This window comes from Chaetomium globosum, genomic scaffold (genome assembly GCF_000143365.1).
Source record: "Chaetomium globosum CBS 148.51 scaffold_6 genomic scaffold, whole genome shotgun sequence".
Taxonomy (NCBI): Eukaryota; Fungi; Ascomycota; class Sordariomycetes; order Sordariales; family Chaetomiaceae; genus Chaetomium; species Chaetomium globosum.
In genome coordinates, this window is record NT_165981.1 from 897,757 (window position 1) to 920,095 (window position 22,339).

Genomic DNA, 22,339 nt, shown 5'->3' on the forward strand with positions numbered 1-22,339 from the left:
TAAAGTTGCTCCCAGGTTGTTGAAGCTATCCACACAATGTCAACCCAAAGGAAGGAAATAAATTTCAGTTGCGAATGTTAATGGTGTACCTTGTTCCACCGGTGGATTCCGATGGAAACTCACTGAAATCATGCCAAGAGCAAGTGACCAGTTAACAATGACTCCTGTTGAAGATTGGGGGATGCCTGAAGGTTGATTGGGCGGTTACGCAATCCTGCTGGGGCTTGGTTTGACACCCTGGTCGGATTACATCAGTTTCCTGGAGGAGGGAGCCCCTCCACCCCCTCCAACCCAACTCGGATGAACAAGCGCAGCAGCCTCCTGGAGAGACAAAAGGGCGAGATTCCGGCTGCCATTTCCCGCTGACTCTCTTTTTGTTTGCTTCACCTTGAGCACCAGACCTATCCACAACGAAATACCCCCCATTGCCGAGTTGCGCTGGGGGCCATTATTGCCGCGCATCGCCAGATCATCTGCACAATAGCTCTGCGAAATCGCGCCCGTCATGAACGTCCTTAAGCTCCAGAGGTAAGGCTTGCGCTGCTCGACAGCAATTCGTATGCCGCGCTTTTTCTACCTGCCCGGTTCTGACATCTCTACGCAGGAAATTTCCTCAATTCCAACAGAACGATATCTTTTCCCTCGCCGACGCCTTCCGTAAGCTCGATGTTGACGACAAGGGGTACATTGACGAGGCTACCGCCATCAAAGCCACGCAAACAAGCGAGCGTCAGCCCTACGATGTGGTCCGTCAGGCGCTAAAAGATGTTGAGCTTGATTCTTCCAGGCGAGTCGAGCTAGAAGACTACGTCGGGGTACGTCTACATCCTGCCGATCCCCAAGCTTCACGACCTGCTAGGTTGAACACGTTTCTACAAAGTCCGAAACGACTGACTTGACTCCCAGCTTGTTGCCAAGCTTCGCGACTCTCCGGCGGGCTCCGGGGGTGTTTCCGCCGCCGCCGCCGCTTCACCCGCCGCCGTCATCTCCCAGCGAACCGGTGGCGGCCACTCTTCCAAAGGCAGCATCGGCGGCAGCGGCAAGATCTTCGTGCAAGGGTCGAACTCTAACATCACTCACACCATCAACGAAGATGAGCGCACTGAATTCACCCGTCACATCAATGCAGTTCTCGCAGGTGACCCCGACATTGGCGCCCGGTTGCCGTTCCCGACAGACACGTTCGAGATGTTCGACGAGTGCAAGGACGGTCTCGTGCTCGCCAAGCTCATCAACGACAGCGTCCCGGACACGATCGATGAGCGTGTGCTCAACATTCCCGGGAAGAAGATCAAGTCCCTCAATGCCTTCCATATGAGCGAAAACAACAACATCGTCATTGAGTCGGCCAAGGGTATCGGCTGTTCAGTGGTCAATATTGGCAGTGGGGATATCATCGAGGTCCGGGAGCATCTCATCCTTGGACTAATCTGGCAGATCATCCGCCGCGGTCTCCTGGGCAAAATTGACATCAAGCTGCACCCCGAGCTTTACCGGCTTCTCGAAGAGGACGAGACTCTGGAGCAGTTCCTGCGCCTTCCCCCAGAGCAGATCCTCCTCCGGTGGTTCAACTACCACCTCAAGGCCGCCAACTGGCCAAGAAGGGTGCAGAATTTCTCCTCCGATGTGAAAGACGCCGAAAACTACACCGTCTTGTTGGCACAGATTGGGCACGAGTACGGTTGCACTCGGGGCCCTCTGCAAACCCGGGACCTGCACCAACGAGCGGAAGAGGTACTCCAAAATGCCGATAAGCTAGGGTGCCGGAAGTTTTTGTCTCCCTCGTCGCTCGTGGCCGGCAATCCCAAGCTCAACCTCGCGTTCGTTGCCAACCTCTTCAACACACACCCCGCCCTCGACCCCATCACCGAAGAGGAGAAGATCGAGGTAGAAGACTTTGACGCGGAAGGCGAGCGCGAGGCCCGCGTGTTCACGCTGTGGCTCAACAGCTTGGATGTGCAGCCAGCCGTCCAGTCCTTCTTCGACGACCTTTGCGACGGCACCATCCTGATGCAGGCGTACGACAAGGTTATCAAGGGCTCGGTCAACTGGCGGTGCGTCAACAAGCGGCCGGCGCACGGTGGCGAAATGTCGCGGTTCAAGGCGGTCGAGAACACAAACTATGCTATCGAGCTCGGCAAGCAGAACGGCTTCTCGCTGGTTGGCATCCAGGGTGCCGATATCACAGACGGGCAGCGCAAGCTCACCCTGGGCCTGGTCTGGCAATTGATGCGCAAGGACATCACCCTAACTCTCAAGGGCCTGGCGCAGCGCCTCGGCAAGCGCGAGATCACCGACGCCGAGATGGTCCGTTGGGCAAACGACATGAGCCGCAAGGGCGGCCGCAACTCGAGCATCCGCTCTTTCAAGGACCCAGCTATCGGCACGGGCATTTTCTTGCTGGATGTGCTCAGCGGTATGAAGAGCAGCTATGTTGACTACGACCTGGTGACGGATGGCCGCACCGACGAGGACGCCTACTTGAATGCTAAGCTGAGCATTAGCATTGCGAGAAAGATGGGGGCGACCATCTGGCTGGTGCCTGAGGATATCTGCCAGGTTCGCGCCCGTTTGGTGACGACGTTTATTGGTGAGTCCAACCTATTTCCATGGTGATTGAGAATGAGAAGCTGACAATTTCGCAGGGTCGTTGATGGCGACGCATGAGAAGATGCAGTAGGTGGCGTAACAAGGTTTGGTAGACAGGGGCGGCAGGTTGGTTCCAGGAAAAGCTGAATGCGAAATGGGGCTCATGATTCTTCTCCCCATCTATGGGTGTGTTCCAGCAAGTTGATTTCCTTGTACAGTCGAATCCTTGAGGCAGTGGTGCCGCCAATTCAGGGTTACCTTGTATTTCAACCCGTCGTTTCAACAAACGGACTTGTGGTGTTCGTTGTGTTTGCTATGCGAATTTACTCCTTTGGGTCACTTTTCATTGCCTTCTGTCCTCTCTGTAAAGATCACGGATTCACCGAAGACAGTCGAACAATTGCTATTTTAAGCAAATGATAAAAAATTCTAATAGTTCACTGTCCCTGGTCTGACATATCGCCCCCCCAAGGATTCTTCAGCCTTGAACGCCTGAACGCCTCTGGGACTTGCAGTCCTCAGGGTTCACAGTGGGCCCCTGAAAAGGGCGGTGATGGACGGCAGTATGGATGTTCCCTGTCAACCCCGCCACCCCTCGCAACTGTGTGTCGGTTGCCCCACCAAATGTTTTGAGTCAACGGTTCTGGGGCCACCTTTTTTAACCGGGTGAGTCCGACTTGCAAGAGAATTGTGCTCGACAATCACCTTACATTCTTTGCAGAAAGGCAGGACACAATGGCGGCCGCGGACTCAGACAAGCGACTCGCTCTCATCAAGGAGAACCTCGCTGAGGTGTTGAACGAGGAGATCATCAAGAAGATTCTCGATGAGGGGCAACATCCCAAGATCTACTGGGGTACGTGACAGGTGTTGTTAGACCAGTCCTCCTCCCCAACAGACAATATTGACAGTCCGCGCCCAGGAACCGCAACAACAGGCCGTCCACACTGTGGCTACTTCGTCCCCGCCATCAAGATCGCCCAGTTCCTCGCCGCCGGCTGCGACGTGACCATCCTCCTCGCCGACATCCATGGCTTCCTCGACAACCTCAAGGCGCCCCTAGAGCTGGTCATGCACCGTGCCGAGTTCTACCGCCACATCATCATCGCGACGCTCCAGGCCATTGGCGTGTCGACGGAGAAGCTTCGGGTCGTGCTCGGCAGCTCGTACCAGAAGAGCCCCGAGTACGTCATGGACGTGTATAAGATGGCGTCGCTCATCTCGGAGCACGACGCGAAGAAGGCCGGCGCCGAAGTGGTCAAGCAGACGGACAACGCGCCCATGAGCGGCCTGCTGTACCCCATCTTGCAGGTGCTGGATGAGCAGTACCTGGACTGTGACGCGCAGTTCGGCGGCATGGACCAGCGGAAGCTGTTCACCGCCGCCAAGGATTGGCTGCCCAAGCTGGGCTACCGGGAGCGTGCCCATCTGCTGAACCCCATGGTTCCTGGGTTGCACGGCGGCAAGATGAGCTCGAGTGACCCCGACAGCAAGATTGATCTGCTTGATACGCCGGAGACGGTTGCCAAGAAGATCAAGAAGGCGCATGCCGCGCCGCAAGTTGTCGAGGATAACGGTCTAATCTCTTTTATTGAGTTCGTTTTGCTACCTGCGGCGCGCCTCCGTGGGAATGGGGAGTTCCGCGTCGAGCGTGAGCGGGATGGGTTGGAGCCGCTCGTTTACACTGAGGCAGAGAAGATTTGTGAGGATTACAAGAACGATGTGGTAAGTTCTCGTTGTCCGTGTTCGTATGTATGCAGTAACTAACCCAGTCACAGTTGACGCCACAACTCCTTAAACCCGCTATTGCGAAGGCGCTCAGCGCACTCTTAGCCCCCATTCAAGAGGCATTCCAAGCTTCCAAGGAGTGGCAAGAGATCGCCGAGAAGGCCTACCCACCACCCCCGAAAAAGGAGAAGAAGGTCAAGAATAAGGGGACACGTTACCCTGGGGGTTCTGAGCAGGCTGGGAGCAAAGACAAGGAACTGCCTGTCCGGCCAAGTGAGCAGACCCCTAACTAGGTAATATGCCGAATGGTATGCTATGATACCCGGGCTGCTAAGTCCCGAGAGATGGAATTCTCCTAGGGCACACGTATGGTGATGTCTGAGACGCGGCGCAACAATTGAGTGCGGATGGGCTTGGTTCTAGTATTTGAAAGGCCGGGCCATGGAAGTGGGCTAAGCCTCACCAGGCTTCGGGATACTGTGTTTTTTTCGACATCTGCCATAGAGCGTCTTCATACCCCGCCAGTTAGCCAAGATGCCTGTTCTAACGGGGCATTCAAAGACTTTAAGAACCCACAATAGTTGTCCTCAACGTACCCCTAGTGACGTCAGGGGGCAACATTCTCCTTACTCAACCCCAACCCTTCTCGGTTCTTTTGGAGAATGCTGTTCTTTGCCTACTCGGAGTTTCGACTTCTTGATTCTCCGATCCCGACTCGCTGCTTCAATAAGTCAATCCCGTTAGGTTGCTTACACGTTGCCACTAAATCGGTGTTCGGGCTTTACACGTGTTCCGAATCTCTCGAAGATCAACAAACCGACATCCGCCACCCTTTGCTGTCGTTTCTTGTCTTTCGTAATGATGGAGCGTTTCGATCCGCTAAATCCGGCAGTGAAAGGGATTACTGTGGCTGGCTCATCAATGTAACATGAACCAATGTCAGACGGTAAAATGTCTTTGAGGCTCACTCCTCCAGTGAACGTCTGGTTTGAACACTCGTCAGATCAACACCATAAACGAGACAATTGCATCAATTTGCGCCATTTAGACGCCCAATCATTGCGCCAGACTGTACCAGTAACGCATTGATGGTTGCAGTCGATTGTTCGCCGGGACTCTTCGCCGCTCTTCAAACGCCCACCTACCATGGGCCGGACAGGGGAACAGCGCGCTAACGGCGCCGGGTCCGAGGCCGGGGCCGGGGCCGGATCCACCAACGGTACGAATGCCGGCACGGCTCCGGCGAACGGCCATGGATTCCCGTTTCCATCAGCTGGAACCCCTTCCGCGTTACAAGCCCTCCTTCCAGAAGTTGAGGGGCTAGAAGTACTCGGCCGGGATCCCGAGACCACAAGCCACAATGGACACCACGACTCCTCGGGTAGCTCGCCCAATGGCGCCACCGTGAGAAGACGGAGGATACCAGAAGCCGGCCCCCTAGAAGACGCAGCAGCAACAACACCACCATCACCGCCGCCATCCACCTCCCTAACCCCCTCCCCCAACAACAAGACCAGAACCACCACCACCAAAAAGAAATTCACCACCCCCGTCTTCACGCACGCCTTCTCCACCTTCGACCGGCAGAACCCGCATGCCGCCAACTCGCCCTTCCACGGCTTCTTCACGCTGTTCTGGATGGCCGTGTTCCTGTTCGTGGTCAAGATCGCCGCCGACAACTGGCGCCGCCACGGCAGCATCCTGGGCACCAACGAGATTATGCGGGGGATGTTTGGCTGCAAGCGCGAGGTGGTGGTGTTGTTGGTGGCGGATGGGGTTATGTGTGGGCTTACCGGGGTCGGGTGGGTGTTGCAGAGTGTGGTGGTGGGGAGGGGGTGGGTGGATTGGGATCGGGGGGGTTGGGTGGTGCAGAATGTGAGTTTGTTTTGTTTTGTGTTGGGGATTGTTTTGGTTGGTTGGTTGGTTGGTTGTTGGATCCTTTGTTGATACGCTTCTTCTGCTTTTCTTCGACCGTTGTCCTTGGGCCTGGGCCGGGCCTTGTTGCTGGCCACTTGGGGAGGGTTGGGAAAGAATGCTAATTGTGTGATACCGGTGTAGATCTGGCAGACGGCGTTCATTGGCGGCGTGGTCGGGTTCACGAGATTGAGAGACTGGCCGTGGACGCATACCGTGTTTTTTGTGCTGCATGGCCTGGTCATGCTCATGAAGCAGCACTCATATGCGTTTTACAACGGGCATCTGAGCTCCGTGTACAAGCAGCGTAAGTTGTTGTTGGCTAAGATCAAGGAGCTTGAACGGATCTCGCCGGTCACGTCCCCGTCAACGACTGGGCCGCCCGCGGCGGATATCGACACGGCACATCTCGCCAGGGTCCCGTCCGCGAGGGAGAGGCGGCAGTCCCTGCCACATGAAAACGTTTTGGATATTGGGCGGATTGTGGCGGCCATCGACTCGCGCGAACCGCTCGATGGGGAGCAGGTGCATGTCTTTGAGCGGGTGCTGAAATGGGAGGTGGATGCGCTGTCGGATGAGCTTAGGGGCAAGTCGACAAAACCAGGCCGCGAGTACCCCAACAACCTGACTCTGTGCAGCCACTACGAGTACGTTGTCCTGCCGACGGTGGTTTACGAGCTCGAGTACCCGCGCTCCGAGTCTATCAACTGGTACTATGTCGCCGAAAAGGCCGCGGCGTGCTTCGGTATCATTTTTGTCATGATCATGATCTCGCAGGCTTTCATCTACCCCGTCGTCATGACCACGGTGCGCATGAAGGAGGAGGGCGTTCCGTTGGCCGGCCGGTTCCGCGAGTTCCCTTGGATGCTGCTGGACCTGGTTTTCCCCTTCTTGATGGAGTACCTGCTGACCTGGTACCTCATTTGGGAGACCATCCTCAACTTCCTGGCGGAGCTGACCTACTTTGCGGACCGCAGCTTCTACGACGCGTGGTGGAATTGTGTCTCGTGGGACCAGTTCGCGCGGGACTGGAACCGCCCTGTGCATAATTTCCTGCTAAGGCATGTCTATCACAGTTCCATCTCGGCCATGAAGGTCGACAAACACACGGCCACGCTCATCACCTTTTTCTTGTCGGCCTGTGTACACGAGCTGGTTATGTGGTGCATCTTCAAGAAGCTGAGGGGTTACCTGCTAGTTTTGCAGATGTGCCAGCTGCCGGTGAGTTGTTGCAGAGAGGATTTGTTAGCGTTGTTATCAAGGTGCTAAGCTAACTCGGTGTAAAACAGCTGGTAAGGCTCAGCCGGACGAAATGGCTCCGGAACCGGGCAACGCTGGGAAATGTGATCTTCTGGTTGGGTATTTTCACGGGACCCAGTGTCCTTTGTAGTCTGTACCTGATCTTGTGATTGGGAGCTTGGGAGCTTGGGACTTGGAAAAATGTGCGATACTAGGTGAATAGAGATGTAATTAGCATAATAACCCAGATCATACGTTTAGTTAATTGGGTGCTAACAGTCTGGAGTTGTCGATTATCTCGTGTTCCAAATTCGAACTCGAACCAAAACGAGTTCAATCAAGGTCGTTTTTTTGGCTCAAAGACTCGGTCGGGCAACTGGCTGCAGTTATCCTGCCAAGCCTGCGAAAAGCGACTCGCCTGCATTTCTTGGCATGAACACGCGGTAACATAAAGTGGGGCTCTTAGGCCTAGGCTTCTTTTGGGACCTGCCATTCCACTTTCTCCTGAACATTCCACCTCTCACCTCCGTCAACCTCTTCGGAAATCCATCAAACCATCATTGAGTGGTGGCTCTTCTTGGTTGTTCTTTGCCTGCCAACCATTGCCATTGTCTAATCTGGTGGCAAAACTCGTCCTGTTTTCGGGGAAACTGCACAGAGATTAAGGTGCCTAATTACAGCGTCGCGCTCAGTTGAGATCGGTTTTCTTCAGGCAACCGCTGCCACTTTTCCATCAATCATCAACCCATCATGTCTCGCAACGGAACCACCCTTTACGTGTCCGGCTTCAGCCACGGCACTCGCGCGCGCGACCTTGCGTACGAATTCGAGCGGTACGTTTAACACCACACGGCGATGGCTCGATCACCAACCTCGAGCTCGATCCTCGATTACCTTCCTCTTACCGTCCTCCCCCTGCTACGTCCCCCTCCTCGTCGTCGCGCTCCCTCGCCCACCTCCCTTCCATACATCCTCGCCGCCGTCGCTCCCATCACTCTGCGCCCGGTGATTCGCTCGAGGTTCCGGATCTCGTGCCCTCGCCCCCCCCTCCTCCTTTCGATCGAGCGGCCGGCGAAGATATCACAAGAACTTATCTGTTGCATCGGGCGAGCAACCTGCCATGAGCAGCATATATTTTGGAGTTTGACCGCGCGCGGCCAGCAGAGAAACCTCCTTAGCATCCCGCGATATTTGCCAACGTGCTGACAATGGGAATTTATCTAGCTACGGCCGTCTGGTTCGCTGTGATATCCCGGCTCCGCGGTCCGCCAGCAGCAGGCTGTAAGTGGCGCCCATTGATTGTTTTTGCGGTAACAACAGCGCCCCTAACCGTTGCTTGCAGGTTTGCTTTCGTGGAGTACGAGGATCGCCGCGATGCGGACGACGCGTATCATGATATGCACAACAAGCGCATCGGTCGCGACGATGTGCTGAAGATTGAGGTATGCCTTGGACGTCACCGCCTATTCAACTAGACTCCAGTGTATTGATTCCCTCTAGTGGGCTCGTACCCCGCCTTCCGCTTCGTGGCGGTTCGACCGCAGTGAACGGGAGCGTGGACCGCGCCGCTCTTCCCCGCGCCGCCGGTCGCCCAGCCCGCGTCGTCGCGACTACTCGCCTAGGAAGGATGATCGCCGTGACCGCGACCGGGACCGTGACTACGACCGTGATCGCCGCGACACCCGTGACCGCTCGCGCAGCCCTGATCGGTATGTATCATTCTGCCCCGTACCACCACCACTAACATGCTGATACCGGCCTCAGCGATCGGGACCGTGACACCAAGGACGACCGTGACCGTGACGAGCGCGACCGTCGCGAGAACGGCGCGAATGGGGACGACAGGAAGCGTATGTTTTCTCTAGTTATTCGCACCCACCACAAAGCAGGCGATATCTGATATCTGACACAATGCAGCCATCGACAGCCCCGATCGGCCGGCCCACGACGACCTCGATGTCGCCGAATGAACGCGTTTTCATCGGGAAACCCCTTCTTAATCGCGATTCCTTCAGGGTTCTGGCTGTAAGACTGTTACTGCACTTTCGGCGTTCTCTTTCCTCCTGTGGTGGATTACTGATGTTGGACGTCTCTTGGGGCGTTCAACCTTCTCAAGCTCGTTACCTCTGTTCCCACTTTTGCGTCGGCCCAAAATGCGATAATTGGACCTTCCAATCCGCCCCAATTCCGAAAATATAGGAGGGACATCCGCGACGACCATTTCTGGAGACAGTAGGATGTACCTAGCCTTACGCATGCGATCGTTCATCTCCTTACGTTCTGCTGGAGTCGGTGGGGAGTTAAAATAGACACTGTTCCGAGTAGGTAGTTGCAATGCAGGTTGGTTTCTCAACACTGTCCTCGTGATAACCCCAACCTTGCATTCAGGTCTCGTGAGCATTCGATTTTGAGTCGCTCAAGGCTAGGAGCTTGGCATGACAACACCGACGGCGACACCGAGCCTACTCTGAAAGCGTGCGAAACAGTCCAATCCCCCTAAGGATCCCTGATGGCAACTCAATCCCATGATCTCTCAGCCGGGTTGTGTACTCCCGTTCCCTATTCGATGGTTCCGAGTTTCGAAGGAGTTGATGCCGTGACAGAGACGGGAGCTTCCTGCAACAAACAGGCACATACCACCCGAGCGGGACCAACTCCGTCGGCTATTGGCGGCAATACGTGCACGTCAAGACTCACAATGATCTGACTCGTTGACCACCCACCAGCAGCATTGGTGCCCTCGATGCATGTTACCGACAAGCCCGCCTCGCATGTACAAATGGATAAGGAGCATATGGGCTGCCAGGTACCCATGACACTTGTCAGAATACGACTCGCTGCTTCGCAGGGCACAGTGCTTCGGTGACCTGGCGGAGCGTCAGTCGCTGCGGCGAGACACCCCATGGGCAAAAAAAGCCGACTCAGGATAGGTGTCGACGAAACCTTGGAGAAGAACGACAAGAAGGCCATTCGGATGCCCATAGTCTACTTTTTCCTTTACTCGATTTCTTTACTTGATTTACTTTGCTCGGTTCCCTTGACCTCTTTTCCCCTTCTTGATTTCTTTTACTTTTGTTTATTTTCTTGATTTTTTAATCCCATTTCGAGTTCCCGTCGGCTTTTTTTTTTGGCCAGAGGGAGCTCCCTAGGTCGCTTCTTAGGTCCACCTGCTGATCGACAGCAAGTCATCGATCGGTACCTTGCACTGGACCCTCTTCCAAGGACGCACATCAGAAGCTGCCAAGTGGACGATATCAGAACCGCTGGGACAAAGGAGACTGGTCAAGTCAAGCCAATTGCCCCATTGTCTTCGTCTGCAAGGGCCCCGAAGGTGTCCAGCGGGTGCTCTGATGCCTAAGGAGCAAGTAGTCATTGAGCGCGGCCATTTTTAGTTACCGGCGCTGAGCCGTGAGGTGGCTTGGCACCTTTGCCTTGCTACCCTATTTCGTCATCTGGGCCCGGCGCTGAGCCGGCCCACAGCGACGAACCAATCTCCACTGACCACACGGTCCTCTTCAAAAGCGCAGTCTCAGCATCTTCCTTAGCAAATCTCCAAACCGAAATTGCATTGCGCTCTCCTATCGCCGTCGCTGTGACTGCCATTCCCGAAGTGCCTCCTGAAAACCATAGAAACAGACCTTGGACAGCTTACCACTCCCGAAAACGAGCACGCCGCCACCTATGCGACCCGAGGAACCAACAGCGGCTCGTTCTCCCGACATGTCAGCCTTGCAACCATAACCTGAACCCCTCGACGTCCCATCTTATTGCCCCTGACCGACCGCCACCCGTTTCCTCCGTGACGGCCACGAACCTTTGGAGATCAGTGCCAACCGGCCTGCTGTTGAACGCCCAGCTTCATATCCAACCTCTGTTGCTCAATCCCTCATAATGTCCGCCGTATGTATCCCTTGTCTCAGCCTCCGCGGGGTTGTCTCTCAGCACGGCATCCCCTCCCCCCCCTTGAGCTTTGTTGGGAGGACATCGCAACAACGGTCATGTATACTAACACCATGCCCCCCCATAGGGACGGCCTACACAGTCCAAGCCCCGGCCAGAGCCCGGGCCCTCGACCTCGACGTCGTCACCCCCCCCGCTACCCCCCGACAAGCTGACCGCCGCCGACCAATTCCTCACCACCATCTCCCAGCCCGTAGTTGCGGCCTTCTGTGCCGGCGGCGTCGCGGGCGCCGTGTCCCGCACCGTGGTGTCGCCCGCTCGAGCGCCTCAAAATCCTCTTCCAGATCCAGAGCGCGGGGCGCGATGCCTACAAGCTCAGCGTGGGCAAGGGGGCTTGCTCAAGATGTTGGAAGGAGGAGGGCTGGCGCGGGGTTCATGCGCGGCAACGGCACCAATTGCATACGTATCGTGCCGTACTCGGCCGTGCAGTTTGGGAGTTACAATTTCTATAAAAGAGTGCGTAGCCTCTGGAGCTTATCGCCAATAGGGGCATATATCTGGTTTCGGAAGGCTCATTTTCTTGGCTGCAGCAGTTCTTCGAGCGACACCCCGGGGACAGCCTCACGCCATTAGCGCTCCTTACTTGCGGCGGGATTGCCGGCATCACCTCCGTCACCTTTACGTACCCGCTCGACATCGTGCGCACGCGCCTCTCGATCCAATCGGCGTCGTTTGCAGAACTCGGCGAGAAACCGACCAAGCTTCCGGGCATGTGGCAGACCATGGGTACCATGTACAAAACGGAGGGGGGTATCAAAGCGTTGTATCGAGGCATTATTCCTACGGTGACGGGTGTTGCGCCATACGTACGTCATAACTTTCGAGAGGTGACTCGGTGACATCACGCTAATCCGTGGCACAGGTCGGCTTGAACTTTATGACATACGAGTTTGTCAGACAATACCTAACACTGGAAGGCGATCAAAACCCCAGTGCCCTCCGGAAACTAGCCGCGGGTGCCATCTCCGGCGCGGTGGCGCAAACATGCACATACCCATTGTAAGTTTGGCGCCGACGGACTTGAGATCCAGGGGCGGGCTGCTGACCGAAGTAGTGACGTTCTCCGACGGCGATTCCAAATCAACACCATGTCCGGCATGGGCTATCAATACAAATCCCTGCTAGACGCTGTCCGCGTCATCGTCACCCAAGAAGGCATCAAGGGTCTTTACAAGGGTATCATCCCGAACCTCCTCAAGGTGGCACCGAGTATGGCGTCTAGCTGGCTGAGCTTTGAGCTCTGCCGCGACTTCCTCGTGAGCCTGAAGCCCGAAGAGGAGCCGCTTTTGCAGTAATCCTTCACCGATATGTGAGTCTTGTTATCTTGGTTCAAAAACACCATCACTAACCCCATGCGCAGCCTAAACCACGAAGAGTTGATCGATCAAGGCAACTTTTTCCGTTCCTCTAGATGCGCCACTAATAACCCTAGTTGTACATACACACCAAACATCACTTCCCTTACTCCAGATCTTGGCTCCCTAGACTTGTGGACAACAACCGGGATGAATTTCGAGCCACATTCCTACTTGGCCGCTTACATGAAAGGCGGCAGGGAGAAAGTGTAGCCGGGGTTCTTGCCCCGGAAGATGCTCAGGAGGAGGCTATACACAACGAAGAGGATACCGAACCAGGCGAGGAAGGCAATGCCCTGGTTCCTGGGGTCGGTCATCCGAGGCACTTTGATAGCCAAGGAAATGCTGGAAAGCGCAAGTATACCATCTGTCATTTGGGTTAGCGGCGTTAGATAGGTAGGAATACAGAGGGAAAAGGAGACTGGGCCGGGCGGGGTAACAAAAAAGGATAGATTTTGTTTGTAATGCACTTACACATGGCAGCCACAATCTGCGTCTCAAGACCATACTGGTTCTGAAAGCCGTTCGCAAAATAGCTAATGCCCCCGCGGCCGTCGCCGGCGACGTACGGGACGTTCCTGATGTGGTTGAACATGTGGCCGCTGGTGAACAGAAGGATCGAGATCAGAGTAATGGCCGCCCAGACGGTGCGGCTCTGGATGACGGGGAGCACGTAGGGCCAGGCGACGTAGGAGAAGGTCAGGCCGCCCGAGAGAATGACGAAGGTTGAGATCCACCGCATCCAGTTGATCGGCCGCTTGATGGGCGGGTGAGGGCGGTCCGGCAGGTACCGCGCAACCCAGCTGTGCACAACCTCGGCCGCTTGAGCTCTATTACGGGGAAACCATACGTCAGCGTCTCTCCGCCAAACAGAACTCCATTACTCCCGAACAACTTACCCCCCGGTAAAGTCATATCGAACCGGTTCCGGCGAGGCCGGAGCGTGAGGGCCGGTCGTGGGCGGGAAAAAGAACAGCACCGGCGCCGTTTGCAGACCGAGCTACCACCCCAAACGTCAGTCAACCACACACCCAGATCGATCCCGCCTCCTCGGCAAACCTACACTCATAAAGACATCCCTCCCATCCCCAAAATCCAGCGTCCCAAACACGACGCGCGAGTCGCCCTTACGATCACCACCCGTCCAGCTGCGCGCCAGCAGCTCCCACTCGGGCTGGAACTCGCGGCACAGCTGGCACCCGTACCGCGCGTCCATCGCCGTCAGCAGCACCGCCACGCTATAGTCGCGCGGGGTCGCCGTCAGCTCCCGGTACGACGCCTCGCTCAGCTTCACGGGGCTGGTAGAGAGCGCTTTGCTGTGGTACAGCTGGAACCGCTCTTCCGACGTCTTCTTGGCGGCGAGCGCGCCGGTGGCCGCGCTGAGGAGCGCTGTGGTGAGGAGCGTGAGCAGCCGCATCTTGCCTTGCGCGGGGGTGTTGTGGTCTGTGGGGTGCTTGAGTCGAGTCGTGGCCGCGCGGAGAGGCCAATTGATCCTGGACGGATCACCAATTGGGTGGTGGTGGTGGTGGTGGTTGGTTTTGGCGTTGACGATGGCCGCTGCTGCTGGCTTCGGGGGCCTTGGCGGGCGATTGGGATAGAGCTTCTGCTTCTGGCAAGTGTGTCCTTAAGGAACGTCAGCCAAATGGGCTCTGGAGCTCTGCTACAGCTGGTTGCACCCTTGCGGCTTGGCATTGCCGGTCCGACAAAGATGCCAGGATGGCACGGTGGGGGCCGACGCAACGCGCTAGGCCGTGTTGGGAAGACTGTTTACTTCAAACTGTGGGCAGCTTCTTGATTGCATTCCTCTACCATTGCATCATCTATTCAGCCATTTATCGTTCATCGTTCACATCCTTGGTTTTCCCGTTGGCGTATTCTAACCTCGTTTCTACTCGATTATCAGCGAATCCAGCCATTGTTTGGCCTTGTTCACACCATTGTTTACATCCTGATGCCGCCGAAAAACGCGTCGCAATGTGTAAACATGGACTCTGAAGAGGTGCGCATCAGCCCTACCACGCGCCAGGCGCTGTTCTAACATGCCCAATCAATGTCAGAGAACCGAAACGATGCACAATCTCGACATGAAGTACCAACAGGCCATCCACGAGTGTGATCTCGTGGTTAGGACCGAAGAAGCAAGGCGGTTAAAGGTGCGCAGCATGGTGCTCCGCGACGAGACCTCTGGAGCCAAGGATCAGCTTGCGCAAAAAGATTTGCGTGTCAAGGAGCTTGTCGAGCAAATTGAGGACGTCCGCAGCCAGCTGGACAGCGCGCATGAGAAGTCCCGCAGGCAGGATAACCTTATGCAGTCTCAGGCTCGTGAGATTACCAACCTGAAGGTAAAGTTGGCCGCTAGCCCGGCTTCCAAGTCTGATTCTGATATGTGTTGCAACAGGAGGAACTATCCGCCTTCAACGCTGTATCTCAAGATTCAGCCAAGGTCTTGTCCGAAAAGCTCGCCCTCTCTCGGGAAGTTGCCGTCCTCAAGCCCGAATTAGAACACCTGCGATCTCAACTCGCGCACCAGAAGGACGTGCTCGCCGAGAAGCTGGCTCTAGAACGCCAACTTAATACGTTGGAAGTCGAGCTAGCCAACGAGAAGCGAGCTGCGGAGAAGGCAGCACAAAAGCAGGACGGCGACAATGAAGTCGAGGAAGAGCTCCGGAAACAAGTGCGCGAGCTGGAAAAGGAACTGGCTAAGGGAAAGCGGCTTGCTGAAAGAAACAACAAGGCTGAGGCTGAGCTGCAAGGGCTCCGGGAGAAGCTGGCTACGGTGGAAGAGAGCCTTGCTACTGAAAAGCGCAGGGCGGACCAGCTAGCCAAGGCCAAGTCCAGCACAACATCAGACATGCAGGAAGAGCAAGCTTCTGCTGAGGAGCTAACACAACTCCGGGAGGAACTTGCCGAGGCTGTTGCAAAATTGGCAGAGCAGGCCAAGGTGCAGGAGAAGCTCCGACGAGAGAGCGAGCAGGCCCGAATCGATGCGGAAGAACGGCAGCAAGCTGCATTTGACAAGGTGGACAGGTTACGCAGCAAGCTGCGCGATGCACAAGAAGAGCTCAAGAAGTGCCGCGCTGAGCTGGAGAAGGTACAAGAGCGGGCGGTGAAGGTTCCCACGGTCGCGACAACCACAGTACCGCTTAAGGGCGCCGGTGCTAAGGCGAATGCAAAAAAGAAGCGCCCAGCAGAGGAGATGAGCATGGACGACAAGGTCCTCCTCACCCCTGGCATGGACGACCGGCCGAAACGCCCTCTTAAGAAGAGGGGCTTCGACCTGTCCATGGTCGGCGGAAAATCCGAGTTCTCCATCACGCCCTTCCTCAACAAGACGCACAACCCGGACGGGTCCCCGAAACCCGCAGGCGAAGAAGCCACACCAACACCAGCGGTCCAATTCCGCGGCGCCGAGGAAACCGCTCCCGTTGAGCCGGCGCCCGAAGAGCCAGCTCCCGAAGCGACAGCAGCAGTCGAGTCCTCGGCTGTCAAACCCGCCTCCGCCATTAAACTCGTCGAGAAGCGGCCCCGCGGCAGGCCTCGCACAAAACCCCTCAACGACGCCTCGCCCTCCAAGAAGAACCTGACGGCTCGGAACCGCAAGGCTCCGCGCGTCGAGTCAACGCTAGACAAGGTTACCGAAGAAGCAGAGGAGGGTGACAGTAGCACCAACCAGGATCAGGAAAACCGCCCCGCCAACAACGCCGACGCCGAGCCAGCAGTCAAATCCACAACTGACGCCGCCATCGAGCTCCCGGAGAAGGTGGAGCCCAAGAAGAAGAAGCGCAAGTTGCTCGGGGCAAACCCCTCGACGCTATTCGATGAGGCCGAGGATGAGGGTGAGAAGGTCAAGCCAACCGCTACCGCTGCTCCTGCTGGGAAACGGCCGCCTATTGCCAAGGCCGGCGGTGCCAAAGCTATGGGGAAGGGCCCCAGTGCTGCGAGGTTTGGAGCGGGTGTCAAGAATGCCTTTGGCGGGGCATCGTTTTCGCCCTTGAAGAAGGAGAGGAGGGGTGTAGCGGCTAGCTTTTTGGCATAACTGCCGCGGTTGGCAGATGGTGTTGAGATTGCGGTCTAGGGCATTTACTTCTGGTTGGGACTAGGCACAATGGGCTGGGCATATTTTGGCGTTGTAAGTGTGTTGTTGCATTTGGCGTTCTGGGACTGGTTTGGGAGGGGTTGGGCATCTGGGTGTTGTTCATGCGTTATAACACGATCAATGGGACATCGTTTGTCCCTAAATTCTCGCAAGTGATGTAAAACTTCAACCCATGACCATTTGAACCGTGATGAGATTCAACCACTCCCTTGCTTTCACTTGAGCAACTCCAACCAAACTTATTTCCCTCTCACTAAGAGTGAGGCTCTATTGCGGATAGCCGGGATTGTATGCTTAACGGGCTCTTAACCCACCCAGAGAGTAAACCTTTTCCACTCATCTGCGCGCCAAGAATTGATCAATTGAGGAGTTGAAACTAACCTAACCTAATATTTTCGCACGCGTCAATCTCAAACTTGCAACTATCCAGCTTCATGGCATTTCGAAGCTTTGAACCCAACTTTTCATTAGTTCTTAGTTCTGCTTCGACGAACGAACTTGGATACATATTTGTCGCTTCATGTGTAGCCAAACCATCCACCCATATGCAAGCGCCATGGACCCGGACGCCACTCGGTCTGGCTGTCCTAGTCACTAGAGGGCTCTCATATCTAAACCCGACGACAAGCACCTTTAATTCACACTCCTCATACCTCCTCCCAACTCATACCCCGGCGCCACAACCTCGAATCTTCAGGCCAAACCCCAACCCCTGCACCCAAACCCGCCCCTCCTCATCCAGCTCTTCCCAATGGAAAACTCCGCCAGAGCGGCGACCCCTACGCCCGCGCCCGGCACGTGAAGGGGCTCAAGTCGCGCGCGGCTTTCAAGCTGATCGAGCTCGACGCCAAGTACTCCTTCTTCCGCCGCGGCCAGGGCCAGGTCGTGGTCGACCTCGGCTACGCGCCCGGCAGCTGGTCGCAGGTCGCCGTCGACTACACCGCCCCCAACGGCACCGTGCTCGGCATCGACATCATCCCCGCCCAGCCACCCAGGGGGGTCAGCACCATCCAGGGGAATTTTTTGAGTCCTGGTGTGCAGCGCATGGTGAAGCAGGTGCTGGTGGAGGGGGATAAGAAGAGGAGGGCGGAGAGAGCGGCGAGGAGGCGGGGGAGGGGGGGGACGGTGGATGGGGAGACGGAGGAGGAGGGCGGCGATGAGATCGCTGATCGGCCGAGTTATATCGATTTGGAGCGCATGGCGGCGCGGGAGGATGATGCGGAGATTGGCAGCCCGGTTGAGCCTTCATCGTCATCGTCATCACCTTCAACATCACCGTCGCCGTCGCCAGACGAGAGCACCCAACCCAAAGAGGAGGCGGAAGAAAAGCCGAACCTGCGGTTGGTAGACGTAGGTCGACGCAGCAGCCCATTATCCCCCATACGCCCCACAAAAAAGGCAAATCAGCTAACACGACTCAACCTCAACTTTTTCATGGGCACCCCAGGTGGTACTTAGCGACATGTGAACACCTTGGCCCCAGGCCCACAACTACTCGGTCAAAACGTTGAGTAACCCGTATCACAGGATGATGAACACGAGCGGCATCTATTTCAAGGACCACGCCGGGAGCATGGTAACCCAACCCCCCAACCCAACCCACCCCCCCATAACCCACCCAAGAAAGGAAAAAAAAACCCAAACTAACCACGACCCCTCTCCCCCCGCGCACCCCACACAACAGGACCTCTGCCACGCCGCCCTCACATTTGCGTCCGAGACGCTCAAGCCCGGCGGGTCCTTCGTGTGCAAGTTCTACCAGGGAGCCGAGGACAAGGCGTTCGAGAACCTGCTGAGACAGATGTTCAGGAGGGTACATCGGGAGAAGCCCGATGCGTCACGCAAGGTGAGTCTTTTTTTTTTTTGTGTGTGTGTTTGTGCGTGTGTGTTTTCTCTCTTTATGATGGTCCTTCGATCTGTGTTTGGCGGGGATGTATTCTGATCTACGCGAGTTTAGGAATCGAGAGAAGCGTTTTTTGTGGCGCGCGATAGGATAGGAGAGGTGGCGCTGGAGGATATCGAGGGGCAATAGGAGATGGGCTGCTTCGCTGACGAGAAACAGGGAAGATATGTAAGACCATATTGTAAACATAGTCACAATACTTTGTACAACACATGCATCACAAACGAAGACACGGTCATATACGCTGTCGCGGGGCTCAATGGCATTGTCATTCATAGCAGTGGCGTCAGTCAAGTGCCATGCTGTCAATTCCTCATGCCCGTAAAAAAAGAGAAAAGACTTTTGTGCTCCGTATGCCGTCTGTGGCCGACAGCACAGCATAGCAAGCCCAGAACCAGATGCCCCAAAACCATTGCCATACGACGACCAAGAACCCCGTGCCACGCCCCAAACTCCAAAGGGTATCCGTATCCACCACTTTAGACCTTGAAGCCACGCGACCTGCGGCGACCACGGGCGCGTTCGAACTTGCGGCCCTTGGAGCGGACATGGGGCTTCTATTGGGGGGTCAGTGCTGTTCTGCCGAGTGCTGTAGGAAGCAGACGGAAAACAAACCTTGTTCTTGTGGGGGCCCATGCCGAAGTGCTTGACAGCCTCGCGAGAGTTCTTGGGGCCGCGGAGCAGGAGGGTGTTGGCACCGGTGGGCTTCTCGAGAGCCAGCTGGTCGAGGGTGATGACCTCACCGCCGGCCGCGGTGATGCGGGCACGGGCGGTGGCAGTGACGCGGAGAGCAGCAATCTGGACCTTGGGGACCGTCAGGAGACGGTTGTCGTCGGTGATGGTGCCAACAACGACGACGGTCTTCTTCTCGTTGCCGTTCTTGAGGTTGGCCGCGATGCGGGACAGCGAGACGGGGGGGCGGTTGATGCGGCTCATGAACAGGCGGCGCAGGACCACCTTGTTGAAGGGCGCATCAGTGCGGCCTAGCAGGTGGCTTCCGTTAGTATCGTCGACAACCGCGTGACGTGAGGAACATGATTACTTACGGGCCAGGAAGCGGTAGAGCTTCACCAAGAGCTTGAGGTAGACGTTGTCGCTCTTGGGGGCCTTGCGGTGCGTGGACCGCTCGTGGTGCTTCCGCAGATCGATACCTATTATTCAACAAGGACTCCGGTCAGCCTTTGGGTCCTAGTATGCTCAAATTGGCGCGTCGACCAGCGATGTATCGTCTCGAAGCTTGCGCCGGCCTATCTCTCTCGAGAAAAAAGCCGGGGCACTGCGACGACGACGAATTCTCGACCGGGAGCAAATATGCCATATCGCAGAGAGAGACGTATTTCAGAATCTCGTCCACTCGCACACAAAGGCTTCGAGGAGGCCGGAGGGCTACGTACCCATCGTGACGGTGACTCGTGGATTGGCGACAAAAATCCGTTCGTTGGGCGATGGTTCGAAATTCTGAAGGCGCAAAATTCGGCGAGATTTTGGTGGTGCTGGTGTGGGGGGATATTTTGTGTGTGGGCGGTGTGAAATGGCAGAAACAGGCAAGTTGGGTGGGGCCAGAGGGCTGGAGCTCGGGCATCGAAGATTGGAGAGAGGTGCATTTTTGGCCAAGCCTCCAAGCATCCTGAATGGGATCTGAGCTTTTTTATTCTCCTAGCGAAAACACGAGCGGAGCAAGCCAAGATGATAGCGCTATGTTTGCGCAGTCCATTCGAACATCTCAAGCTGGCCCAAACAGGCAGCATGTCATGCGTGCGTCACTTGTCTAAGTCTTTGAATCCAGCAGGCTGCGAGAGCTCGACACAACGGACATCCAATATCCGGTTCACGATACCCTCAAAACACCGAATGCCTTTCAACAGCCACACAGAGCTACGCCCTCGGCAGGCCGTTCATTTTCTAATGTTCCCAATCTTGTGTGGCGCATTCCTTTGCACTTGGGTTGTTTTTCTTGTTGCTCTCGCAAATACACCGTCCTCTTTCGTCATTCCTCGCCGAGCGCATGAGGTTGGCAGCCCAGCGCTCGTCAAGCTCGTTGAAGAACAGACGTCTTCGCTAAGCTTTACTAGGCCGATCCTGAGGTGGAGAACTCGGTGCAAAACCCTTGGCGACGACTAGTGAGAATCACAGGCTTGTTTGATAAAAAACGATTGTCAAGGGGACAAACCGAAAAAAGGAGCCTGGAGAAAAGATACGCAGAGACAGATAAGCATCGGTGGAGGAGCAAACGATGATGAAAAGAATCTTAGGGGGGGCGGCGGTCGGTTTTAACCGCCCGGTGGTTGAGTTATGACTCCTGAAGCCATCGCCTTCCATAGGTAAGGTACAGTAAGTTGAATCACTGAGTCGGTAACGGAAAATGCAAGAACAGAATAAATCAAACCGGAGGCAACTCAGGGTCGCTTCTCCGCGATGGCTAGATTTCCGTGCTATGCGGTGGGTGTCGCCAACTGCATGGCCGAGTTTTAGACCTGGCCTGGTCTGATTGCTGTCTGATTACATTTCGTGTCAGTTTTCAACAGCTCGAAACGTTTCGCGCTGTTTGTCTATGTCGGTCACTTTTGGTGGTGCCTCAGGCTTTTCTATCCTCAAGTTTCATTGTGTCTAACTATGGTATACATACCTCGTAACCGAGCCGGTTGACCTCGCCCATCTACGGCTGGAGACATAGTAACGCAGCGAGGAAACTCCAGGGGGCGTGCGGTGTGCGCAGGAACGCCAAAGGACACGGCGAGGTCATGAGGCAGTCCTCGCCTGGGTGGCTTCCGTCAGTCAAGTTTCGAAACAACAAACAACAGAGCCACTGGTTTCAACTTTCGGGACTTGCTCCGGCACTCCGAACATGGTTACGATGACATCAACATGTCACGTCGAGGCGTTATGAGCAGATTTCGGGATCCGACACGATCTGATCCGGCTTCTCGAACAAACGAGTGAAACGCAAAGCCGGGAGTAAGACAGGCACGGCAACGACTACCGAACTTCCTGTGGCCGGCGACCAAGTAAGTGATCGATGCCTGACCATTAGATCATTGGTACCGGACCTGGTAAGGTTAACGCAACTCACGTATAGGGGTTGCTTCGTCCCTTTTCGTGTTGCTCGGTCCCTGCTCCGTGCCGACGAAGCGTCTGGGGGGTTTAGCCGGGGCGGCGACACAATCAAGAGTCCGCTGAATTTGTGCGGTAGAGTAGGTCGGGTAGTATCATGATCGGCAACGACAACACCCTTCAAGTGACCCCCTGCGTGCTCCCGTGGCACTGGGCTGGGATTGCCGGCTAATAATCAACGGGTTAATAGGGGGTACTATATGCGCCTGCACACAAATCAAGCTCCGTTTCAAACAATGGCGTATTTTAGCCACCAACTGCCGTTTAGCGCCGGGAATGAGATGTTGGGGAAATGGAGCCCCCGGGGTGACCCTCATGTACAAACAGTCCGTATGGGTGCATGCGGAATCCCCGCATTCGAACTTGATGAAGTGTCAGACCCGGATCGTGGTGTGAAGAGATCGCGAGTATGTGCATGTATGCATCTCGATATGACATTAATGG

General features: G+C 55.8%; 8 protein-coding genes across 8 annotated transcripts; 6 read left to right on the forward strand and 2 right to left on the reverse strand.

Annotated features, from left to right (window-relative positions):
* Positions 1-505: 505 nt before the first annotated feature.
* Positions 506-2,616, forward strand: CHGG_08631 (uncharacterized protein; the record flags this gene model as incomplete). The annotated part of the gene is made up of 3 exons (XM_001226557.1): positions 506-528; positions 605-859; positions 1,026-2,616. The coding sequence occupies 3 exons, from the start codon at positions 506-508 to the stop codon at positions 2,614-2,616; spliced, it is 1,869 nt and encodes a 622-aa protein (XP_001226558.1).
* A 708-nt stretch (positions 2,617-3,324) lies between these two features.
* CHGG_08632 (uncharacterized protein) lies at positions 3,325-4,898 on the forward strand (the record flags this gene model as incomplete). Its single annotated transcript, XM_001226558.1, has 4 exons — positions 3,325-3,445; positions 3,512-4,314; positions 4,368-4,590; positions 4,879-4,898. The coding sequence occupies 4 exons, from the start codon at positions 3,325-3,327 to the stop codon at positions 4,896-4,898; spliced, it is 1,167 nt and encodes a 388-aa protein (XP_001226559.1).
* A 565-nt stretch (positions 4,899-5,463) lies between these two features.
* CHGG_08633 (uncharacterized protein) lies at positions 5,464-7,640 on the forward strand (the record flags this gene model as incomplete). The annotated part of the gene is made up of 4 exons (XM_001226559.1): positions 5,464-5,721; positions 5,830-6,192; positions 6,376-7,452; positions 7,521-7,640. The coding sequence occupies 4 exons, from the start codon at positions 5,464-5,466 to the stop codon at positions 7,638-7,640; spliced, it is 1,818 nt and encodes a 605-aa protein (XP_001226560.1).
* Positions 7,641-8,220: 580 nt separating this feature from the next.
* CHGG_08634 (uncharacterized protein) lies at positions 8,221-9,440 on the forward strand (the record flags this gene model as incomplete). The annotated part of the gene is made up of 6 exons (XM_001226560.1): positions 8,221-8,303; positions 8,695-8,751; positions 8,813-8,912; positions 8,971-9,179; positions 9,235-9,320; positions 9,388-9,440. 6 exons carry the CDS (start codon positions 8,221-8,223, stop codon positions 9,438-9,440), a joined length of 588 nt encoding a protein of 195 aa, XP_001226561.1.
* Positions 9,441-11,361: 1,921 nt separating this feature from the next.
* CHGG_08635 (uncharacterized protein) lies at positions 11,362-12,725 on the forward strand (the record flags this gene model as incomplete). Its single annotated transcript, XM_001226561.1, has 5 exons — positions 11,362-11,370; positions 11,498-11,833; positions 11,895-12,236; positions 12,293-12,429; positions 12,485-12,725. 5 exons carry the CDS (start codon positions 11,362-11,364, stop codon positions 12,723-12,725), a joined length of 1,065 nt encoding a protein of 354 aa, XP_001226562.1.
* A 242-nt stretch (positions 12,726-12,967) lies between these two features.
* On the reverse strand, positions 12,968-14,202 carry CHGG_08636 (uncharacterized protein; the record flags this gene model as incomplete). Its single annotated transcript, XM_001226562.1, has 4 exons — positions 12,968-13,152; positions 13,260-13,615; positions 13,685-13,785; positions 13,849-14,202. The coding sequence occupies 4 exons, from the start codon at positions 14,200-14,202 to the stop codon at positions 12,968-12,970; spliced, it is 996 nt and encodes a 331-aa protein (XP_001226563.1).
* A 622-nt stretch (positions 14,203-14,824) lies between these two features.
* CHGG_08637 (uncharacterized protein) lies at positions 14,825-18,913 on the forward strand (the record flags this gene model as incomplete). The annotated part of the gene is made up of 6 exons (XM_001226563.1): positions 14,825-15,127; positions 15,184-16,766; positions 16,886-16,914; positions 17,510-18,231; positions 18,566-18,727; positions 18,839-18,913. The coding sequence occupies 6 exons, from the start codon at positions 14,825-14,827 to the stop codon at positions 18,911-18,913; spliced, it is 2,874 nt and encodes a 957-aa protein (XP_001226564.1).
* Positions 18,914-19,263: 350 nt separating this feature from the next.
* On the reverse strand, positions 19,264-20,182 carry CHGG_08638 (60S ribosomal protein L18; the record flags this gene model as incomplete). Its single annotated transcript, XM_001226564.1, has 4 exons — positions 19,264-19,341; positions 19,400-19,767; positions 19,831-19,935; positions 20,179-20,182. 4 exons carry the CDS (start codon positions 20,180-20,182, stop codon positions 19,264-19,266), a joined length of 555 nt encoding a protein of 184 aa, XP_001226565.1.
* Positions 20,183-22,339: the final 2,157 nt, after the last annotated feature.